The sequence below is a fragment of the Halyomorpha halys genome, unplaced genomic scaffold (assembly GCF_000696795.3).
Source record: "Halyomorpha halys isolate HHAL.00 unplaced genomic scaffold, Hhal_1.1 Scaffold1794.1, whole genome shotgun sequence".
NCBI lineage: Eukaryota > Metazoa > Arthropoda > Insecta > Hemiptera > Pentatomidae > Halyomorpha > Halyomorpha halys.
The window spans coordinates 204,955-214,996 of record NW_027113207.1 but is presented as its reverse complement, the minus strand read 5'-3'; the positions used below and the strand labels follow the sequence as shown (position 1 = coordinate 214,996).

Below are 10,042 nucleotides of genomic sequence, written 5' to 3'. Positions count from 1 at the left end.
ATCTCTACAAAAGTTAGTTATAAGACAGCTTAAACTACTCAATATTGTTTTCAATAGGACCTGATCTCAAGAGGTAAATAATGTAATTTAATGTAGGTACATATGATGATTACTATTCTAAATATCTGATTGTAAATAAAATATTAGATATGGAAGCTATTCAAGAGGAAAATATTAAGAATGCCTCTAATCGTTTACGGAAACTAAAAAAACCACCTGAAGAGTTTAAGATCAGCGAAGAACACGAGGAGCAGCTGACGGAACTTTTCCGTCTATTTGAAGCAGATGTGGAGCATGGTATTGGTGAAGGAAGAATTTCGTCCAAACACATTAAGGTAATTAATTAATTTGCCTTACCCTATTTTTTCCCGATCCCTCTAGAACAGAAAAAACATGGATTACGTATGGTTATATAATTCAGATTGAATATTACCTTTTTCTACCAACGGTATTTGAAGGTGTTTTCCCTATTAGTGGTGTCCATTTCTTTACATGCATAGCTTTTTCAATCTTGTAGAGTATGATGGTGAGAGCTAAATTAGGGTTGAAATCATTGCTGCCGATTCTCCCCACCAAACAATGCCCACAACCTTACCCGTTCTTGAAGAATCAGTAACGTCATTATAACTGTGATGATTGTTACAGTCATACACTGTGTCTTAAGTGGTAGTTTAGTACAAGTATGTCAGTGGACTAACAGCAAACTGTCGCAACCTATCTACCTTAACTAATGTGATGATGATGATGATTGGCGGTAAAACATTATTCATATATATTTACCCAAAAACTAAAATTGTATCAGTCCTGGACACCCAAGATAATCCGCGCCGGGCCCTAAAAACGAATCCTCCACGGATTTCAAAAACAGACTGACCTAAGAATTTGAAATTGTATCAGGCCCAGGCCTCGATTTCAGGTTTCTTCCTACAAACGTTTTGTTTAACATTTATTTATTTATTTTATTTTAACGATAATCTGAAGTACTGAAATTACCGGCGTTAGTTGAAACGTGCTCTGATATTTATGGTTGTCTTTATAAGATTGCTTGCCCCCAAGAGATGGGGCATATCCTGGCGTCATGTTCAAGGCCACTAGTCATTAATGCTTCTAAACATTTCATCTGCATAAGAAGTTGCCTTAACATCGAAACTGGCGTAAGCCCAGCGGTTTGTATATTCATCACCAAATAATGAATTTTTTTTAAATTTCTGATACATTCTAATGCACTCACAACAGTTAAGTTAAAACGTGTTTTCAATAAGACCTTTGCATGATTTATATGGAAAGTATATCCAGTTGTTAGATTTTTGTTTTTAATTTACATAACGTGGAGTGGTCAGTGCCAATACCTGCTACTCCACCCTAAAAGTCTGGAAGAACAGAGTAACATAAAAATATTTCCTTGAAAGTGTGCAGCATAAATTACGATGTTATAAAATCTATAATGTATGTTATAAAACCCATCAGCTTCTCGCACCTACCAACCAAAATATAACTAAAGGAGAATGGCTAGTTGTTACTCCAGTTAATAACACTAAGATAAGTTAAAACCCAAATAAACAGAAATTGTATCATCGACTGCGTTTTAATAACTACGTTGAGTGAGTCGATAAAACTAGAGCCGTTCGATGACTTTCCAATTCAGGTATTATAAATGCTTGGATAAAATCTTAAAACAAAAAACCCCTGGCTGTCTACGTATATTATATATTAGGTATAGCTTATGGATTATTAATAAATGTATCATATGCATAATTATTACCTTTATTTCAGGTCTCAAAATAAATAATATAATTTACATGAATTAGATTTAATGTATGGTTTCAGCTAATACTGAGATCAATGTACATGGAACCAAGCCCAGAAGAACTAAAAGAGTTAATAAAGCAAATCAACCCAGAAAATCCTAGTAAGTTGTATTTAATGTTTGACCAAATAAAAGTTAAATTCACATTTAAAATTTACAGTTATATGATTAGTACTGATTTATTTTGATTAGTATTGATTATTATAGATAAGTACTGGAATTATACGTTCATTAAAACATTTAGTTTTAATTAATTATAATGATTTAAATTAATAAATAAACAGATATCAGTACATTAGGAGTCAGACGTGTATGAGGAGGGACGTTGCACTACCGGTACCTCAGATTACTAATTATTCTTCTGAATTTTTTATTTAGTCCATAATCATAAGAACATCATTCAGCCTTTAACGTCGTTAAAGACTATTATACAACTTAGGCCTCAGTATGTCTTTTATAGTACCGGAGTCTGATGCATAAAATCCAGCCCATGGAACGTACACCTGCAAATAATTTTAAAAAGTAGTTTCTTTTTGTAACTAATGTTTCTACATTCCTGAACCGGTTGTATATGGATTTTAACAAAGGAGCTATTGGTGCCAAAGGAACCACTGGAGTGACGCCTTTTGTCCACTGGGAGAGGAATGATACGAAAAATTGCGAATTCAATTCCTCCGAATTCACATGAATGATCTTAACGGGAACCGCGTCGCTAGGCCAGTATTGTTCATCAGTGTTCGTCCAAACAGGTGCAAAGTGCGAACCGATCCCGTTCTACTGGGATTTAGTTGCGAATGAGTGCGAAAAAGGACCGTGAAAATTTAATTTAGAAAGAATGTCAAGTATGATTGGAAATTTGTCATTTCTTTGTATGACCATATAGCTTGGCCGAATTATTAGTAAATGACACCTAGCAGAAACCATAAGTAGCATTGAATGAATGGAGAGAGGAGTTCCAGTTGAGAGACATAAATATTAATGCTGCGAAAAGCAAAGGTATGCTTGTTGGAAAGTATGAGTGAAGGAAATAAGCGACAAAACAAAGCTCCTTCTGTTTAAAAAAGTATTGATACCAGTTTTGCTGTATAGAGACGTTATTGATCGTAATGCGTGGAAAGTGTCGAGATCGGAGATGTTCTTGAGAAAAATCCATTGGGAAACCGTAAAAGACCAAAATTAAAAATGAAAATATCCGGGAGAACCTCGAGGTAGAGGTAGTAGAACTGCGCCCACTGATGTCACCAACTTGATAATTCGTATTTCTGACACATTGAATAAATATCTTATTTCCCTGCAAAAGACCATTTCCACATGACCTTTATCATACAAGTTACAAAAAAAAGGGAATCCTTTCTCGCCGGATCAACCCCCGGTCCTATATCACTTTTGAAATATTAGCTTAAAACAGGAAGAGGAAACTTTAACGTGGTTAAATCGAGCAATATTTAAAAAGCGTCTGAAATTGAATAACGGCGTGAAACCCCCCAGTCATAGCTAACTTATCTGACTTTAGATTCTTGGACTACCAACAATCAAGAAAATCCTGATAGTATGGAAGCAAATGTTAGTTTACATGATGTTTGTGGCTGCGACAGCTGTCACTGTCATCGTTATTGTAGAATCTGGGCTTAAGTAATTAAAAATCAGATCGAAGGTAAAAACTTTATATTTAATGTAAGTTAAAACCATTATCTTTAATTACTTTAGCCCATTCTCAACTACCAGTTAGTTTATCTCGTCAGTGGAAGTGTGAAATATTCCATTACCTGTACCAACTATTTTTTTAGCTATTATTATGGAGTATGTTTATTTTTAGTTATAATTATGAAATATTTGTTTACACATATTCTGTTTGTTTAAAATATTCTGAAGTATCCAAATTACCGTCGTTTTTTAAAACATGGTCTGAGAATTATGTTAGTATTTTATAAGATCGCTCGTCCCACTAAAGACTTCTATGTTTCACTCACAGGTTTAAGCTCCTAACGCTAGAATGTTCAAATATGACTTGTATTAATCTCATTGTTAGAAATGTTGTGAATAATATATAGGGTATTTTGAAATTTAGTTTAGCAACCGATAAACAGTTTACTTTCTATTTAAAGTGGGGTATTTGTAAATTGCAAATGATATTGGACAATAATTAATTTACATGTTAATAGTTATTTTTTGTATGGTTACTAAATATATATATATATATATTATATGTGTCTAAGATTTATTATAAATTTAAAATTTTTATAGGTTATATTTCGCTACCTGACTTGGGCAGAATTATTCAGATTAAAATGAAAGATAGAAGCTCAAGAATCGAACTTGAAAGAGCTTTTCAACTAATGGATAAGGAAGAAAAAGGTTTCATATCTATTGATGATCTTAGGAGGGTTGCTAAAGATATTGGTGAAATTATATCAGAAGAAGAAATGCAAGTAAATGTGAATATATATTTCTGTTTATCTCCTGAAGTAAAAAGATTGTGAGAGTAATATATTCCAAGTTTCAACATTTCACGAAAACGTTATATGCACTGCAGAAATGTTGTTTTAAACCAATTATCTTCTTTTATTTGGAGATTGAATTAAAAATTGAGTATGGTATGATGTTTTATATCACTGCTTTGCTTAGTGGCACATCTGACTAAGGGAAATTTTTTAATTTATTTCGAATTGGATGTATTTGAACAATATGACTGTGGAATGGATTTAGTTTAATGGTGTCCTACAGATTGTCCTGGTAGAGTTGTCTGAAAGTATCATTCCCCAATAGCATTGTGCAATATATCGAATATAAATTGAAAAAAAAAACTTTCGTTGGATATGTAGCTATATAAATAAAGAATTATAGGAAATGAAATGTAAATTAAATTCTGCTTAATAGGCTTGTTAGATAAGTTTTAATTGAGTCTATGGGGGCAAGCTTGCCCTAATCCACAAAATTTTGTCTCTTAACTCGTTTTTAATTTTTGTTAGTACAGTGCCTCCGGTTGGTGTTTGATGCCTTTGGAAGGCATATTTGCAGTTCCATGTATATCGCAATTATCCGTGTTTGTAAAGGCAGTTGACTTATCCAAGTATTTCTGCTTTGATTTAAAGTTAACTGGAATTGTGATCAATACATCAGTGTTATTAACCTACTTTATATAATATTTTTCTTATACATAATTTTTTCCGACAAAAAAAAAATATAAATGATAGGCAACACATTCTACTGCTATGAAAGAATATTTCACAAATTGTTCCTTGTGTTTACTGGTTCATGATGTTTGAAATGACGCTTACCTACCTCTAAAATTTTATTACAAATTCTTCTATTGTTATAGCTATTATGTATCTTATTTCTGCTTATAAATTGATTTATTAGAATTAATGTAATTTTAGAAATTAGTACCATGATTTTTTAAAAATTCCTTTTTTGAGGTTTATATTCGTATAAGCATCCATGCGAAATGAAATACCCAAGTGTAGTAAAAGAAATTTGTCTTTAATTAAAAAAAAAAACTTGGTTGCTAAATAAATGTCAAAACTGTAATTCCTCCTTTACTTCTACTTCTAATGGCATTTCCTATATTTCATTTAGATAATAAATATTGTGTTTCAAGTAACTACTCCAATTTTTTTTTTATATAGGAAATGAATTTAATTTCATAATTGACTTCTTAATATTTCAAATATACTATGTTTTATCGCTTTAGTTGTGATAACTCGTAACTACTATATTTTATCCCTGTCGTCGCTTAAGTTGTGATAACTCATAACTCAAAAATTGAAAAATACAATTTAATTACTAGAATATTGTTATACCATTGTTTTGTTGTATGCCTGTATAATTTTTTCTGACTTTGAGAATTCATTAGATATCTCCAGTATGAAGCATTAATCCTTTTTTTCTCAAATGTAAAAGTTTTTTGAGTGTTAAGTGGTGTCACAACTTAAGCGATGGTGAACTCTTGTTCATAATCTTAATTTATTCATACATTATATATATTTATAAATATTATACCTATGTTCTGTGGGCAGGAAATGATAGATGAAGCTGACAGCAGTAACACTGGCCATGTTTCTAAAGAAGATTTCTTAAACTTTATGAACAAAGTTCAAGATAATGGTACATTTCAGTAAAGTTTTTCATGAAAAAAATACTCATTCCATTGCCAGCAGTGATTAAACTATGAGAGTTAATCATGGGTGTAGAATACCCATGCAAAATTATGAGATTGAATAAATACTCCCTTTTGTGATTTGTTTTTCTCCTGTATATTTTAAAAGGAATTTTCGATGAAAATATATTTAATGTATATGTTATTTTGAGGAGTCTCATTACCTAGGTTAATGTATTAATTTTGATTATAAATATATTAAAACTTACGTGCTTGGTATAATTCTTCCTTTGCTTATTAAGTTCTTTTTGTTAGTACATCACTTGATATAGATTATTTAGTTCAATTTCAAGTTTTAAGCTGTTTTTTATAATTGTACTAAACTTTAGTCTGATTCGGATGCATCATGAATGTATGACTTTTTCAGAAACTTTGAATGTGATTAGAAAAACTTTCTTTATATTAAATATTGTTTCTGTTTATTTTATGTAAGCTCTTGCGTTTTTAAAATTAGATTATGTTATTTGAGATGTGATACCTTGTAATTCTGAGAAAAACAACACATCATTCTTTAGATATCTTGTCACATACCATCGTTTTGTAGAATACTCATATGTTTTCTTCTTTTAAATATCTCTGGTTTTCAAGATGTCACAAGATTCATGGGATAATTTTTTTTTTAATAGTATAAAGGATTTTTGGGCATATGAGTTTTCATAGTCCCAGTGACAATAAATTTCTATCTAAAATTATAATAAACAAAGAAAAAGATAAATAAGTGGGAAAACATGTAATAGAAGCATTTTAAACTATGGACCAGCTGGGGATTTATATCGTATTCTCCTTATGAAGCTTTTAATCCAGACTAAAATTGATAACTGATTCGAAAGGACTAAAAGTTAAGCTGCATTCTCAAATAAAAATCACTATTTAGCCATTTTTACGTAATGCATATAATTTTTAACTATATAATAAATAATATTAAACTATATATGAACTATGTACTGCATACAATTTTAGTTCTGTTCTTAATGAGGAAATAAGTTTTAAGTAAAAAATCTGGAATAAATTACATAATGTTTACATTTATAGAACGTTGTTATGCATTAAAAGTACATTTCATTGTTTATCCAAAAAAATTAACTAATTAATTTTAGTCTTTGCTATTCCAGCAATGAAAAATTGATATTTTTCTACTTATCAAATTTCTAAATGAGTAGAAGATGGTTGGGGGTGCGGTCAATGAAACACAAATAAGTATGACTAACTTATTTTAATGTGCCGACGTTTCGGCTAGAGTTTCTAGCCTTCTTCAGGGCTAAAAACAAAACAAGATAACAACCACAGTAAGTATAGAAAAATAAAATGAAAAAAGAAAGTATAAACAAAATAATTTTACACATACAATGAATAGTTTTACAAGATAGAATTAATAAAATAAAGTGATGAGAGAAGCGAGAAAATCATCACTTTATTTTATTAATTCTATCTTGTAAAACTATTCATTGTATGTGTAAAATTATTTTGTTTATACTTTCTTTTTTCATTTTATTTTTCTATACTTACTGTGGTTGTTATCTTGTTTTGTTTTTAGCCCTGAAGAAGGCTAGAAACTCTAGCCGAAACGTCGGCACATTAAAATAAGTTAGTCATACTTATTTGTGTTTCATTGACCGCATCCCCAACCATCTTCTCCTCATTTATCATCCACGGTCAACTATCTCTCATAATTATCAAATTTCTATTTATTCTCTTTGAGAAACCTTTAGGTTCAATGCATAGAGGATTGACTAGAGTTCAAATTGACATTTTTTTGTTGTAAAAGGCTCTGATTATGTGATAATTTTTATTCCAAGATTTAGGCACATAAACTTTTTTTTTACCTCAAAGTTCAAAGCTGAAATGTGACTCTAACAATCTGCTCTAAATTGATCAGAAAACGTTGGAAAATAAAGATTTCTATTAACTAGTTAAAGAAAACATTGTAAAGTGCTAGAGAAATATAAAAAAAGTGAGTACAATATAGAGGGGATATAAGAATAATATAAAAGTAATAGAAGACGTGCTGTTAACAAAACTGAAGATCATATATAAACAAGTTACATAAAATTAATATTTAATGAATATTTGTTTTATGCCCTTTTAAAAACCCCTATATTCAAATTGTTAGGCAAACCTAAAAATGAAAATTTTGTCCAGTCCTGGATAGACCTGTCGGGGCTGTCTAATCTTAGGCAGTTCTCCAGCCTGATATCTACTTTACAGGAGGCATTCGCAAGGCGTATTCAATATTAACAGTACAAGAGCCGAAGAGGAAGAGAAAGGCAGTTATCTCACCCCAATATTTGAATTCACTAATGTAAACTACATACGCTTGGGAGTCAAAATTGAAGAGTCTGCCAATCCAGTTCAGAGGAGTTTAAAAATGGCGGCCGTTCTAAAAAGTAACAAAAAATGCAGTTATTTCATACCTCTTGTTTCTTGACTCATATGAAACTAGGGTTTGGGACAGATACACAAGAAACTTGTCTGCCAAGGCAGTGCTGTGTGTTATGCGTTATGCAGCAAAATTCAACATAAAAAAATAAAAAAATGCTGTTACTTCATATCTCTTGGTTTTTGACTCATATAAAACTAGGGTTAGTATCGACACAAAAGAAACCTGTCTGCCAAACTAGTGCTGTGCCGCGCGTTGTGCAGACGCGTTCCAAAATTCAACTTTATGAACTCAAAAATGCAGTTATTTCATACCTCTTGGTTTTTTACTCATGCGAAACTAGTAGTACAAGAGCCGGGAAGAAAAAAAGGCAGTTATCTCACCCCAATTTTTGATTAATTTAACGAAAACTATGTATAATTACTAGTCAAAATTGATGAGTCTGTCAAGTATAGGTAGGGGGATTAAAAAATGGGGGCTGTTTCAAAACCTTAAAAACATTGATTTTTCAGTCGGAGCTCTATATCTTAAAAATCACCAACAACACAAGAAAATTTAAGAGAACATTATTTAAAGAAGAGCAAATTTGCTGAAATATTAGCCCTAAAAGAGCTGTTTACGCCCAATAGTATTCGAGATATAGCTTTTTAAAAGGCAAAATGTCTTAAAAATCTACTGAAAGATTAGTAGTTAGTTAATTTATTTTGAGAAATCTATATCTCAGGAACTATGTGACGTTCAGATGTCTATTAGCACTCAAATTAAAGCTAGTTTAATGGACTATAAAGAAGTTTATAACCTTTACCTTTGTAGGAATAGTAGTTTTCATGATATTTGCTAAAATAAATTGATACATTGTTGTTCGGACAATAAATTCTATTTATGAAAAACTGAGGCGATCACACTGTAGAGCTTATGACTTAGAATACCGTGAGACACGGAGTCGACTACGTGACCTTACGTAGTGTGTTCCCAACGCACCGGAGAAGGGGCAGGTGTTAACGTGTTGAATAACGGATTCGTACATTACTGAAGTGAATCGAAAAATTTGATGTGTCGTTTCACTTCAGTACTGTACGAATCCGTTATTCAAGACGTTAACACCTACCCCCCTCCCCCTCTGGTGTGTTGGCAACACACTATGTAAGTATTAGAATTAAGTTTTCATTAGATTTATGTTTATTAAATTCAGAAATAATGTGTGCCCCAACACATTATACACTTTTATAAATACACATAACAAAACTAATATAGAGAAGGGGAATTTAGAGCCCCTTATTTATATGCTTAGTCCATGTGGCTGTGCCCGAGAAGCGGTCTTAATAACTCTGCTTGAGATAGTTTGGTGCATTGTTTTGGTATCGTTTATTAATCATTCTATCGATATTGGTAAGTGTTGTGTAGATAAATTATTAATATATAAAAATGACAATATGTTTTTACAAAATGGAGCAATTTGTAAATTTGAGAGCATCGGTGAGGTTCGACGTGCTGTGCTTTAGCGAGTTGTAGCTAAGCCTCATGCTCCTTCTCGGCCCCCTCGCTACAGCCCCTTCAACAAATGATTTTATAGATTCAAATACCCACCTGTAATTATATATTTTTTAAAAAGATATACCACTTTGTAGTATACTGTTTAATATATCTTAATGTTAATATATTTAATGGACCCTGAGACTATTTTTAACCTTTATATATAGGG

At 31.4% G+C, this 10,042-nt stretch overlaps 1 protein-coding gene across 2 annotated transcripts; it reads left to right on the top strand.

The window, feature by feature from the left end:
- Positions 1 to 6,108, top strand: LOC106690647 (uncharacterized). 2 transcript variants are annotated; one of them, XM_014436152.3, is made up of 5 exons: positions 1 to 73; positions 148 to 335; positions 1,828 to 1,909; positions 4,052 to 4,236; positions 5,824 to 6,108. In XM_014436152.3, the coding sequence occupies exons 2-5, from the start codon at positions 150 to 152 to the stop codon at positions 5,923 to 5,925; spliced, it is 555 nt and encodes a 184-aa protein (XP_014291638.1). In that variant the 5' UTR covers positions 1 to 73; positions 148 to 149; the 3' UTR covers positions 5,926 to 6,108. The 2 variants fall into 2 exon arrangements, with proteins under 2 accessions (XP_014291638.1, XP_014291639.1); XM_014436153.3 differs by having other exon boundaries at positions 4,052 to 4,232; positions 5,824 to 6,044.
- Positions 6,109 to 10,042: the final 3,934 nt, after the last annotated feature.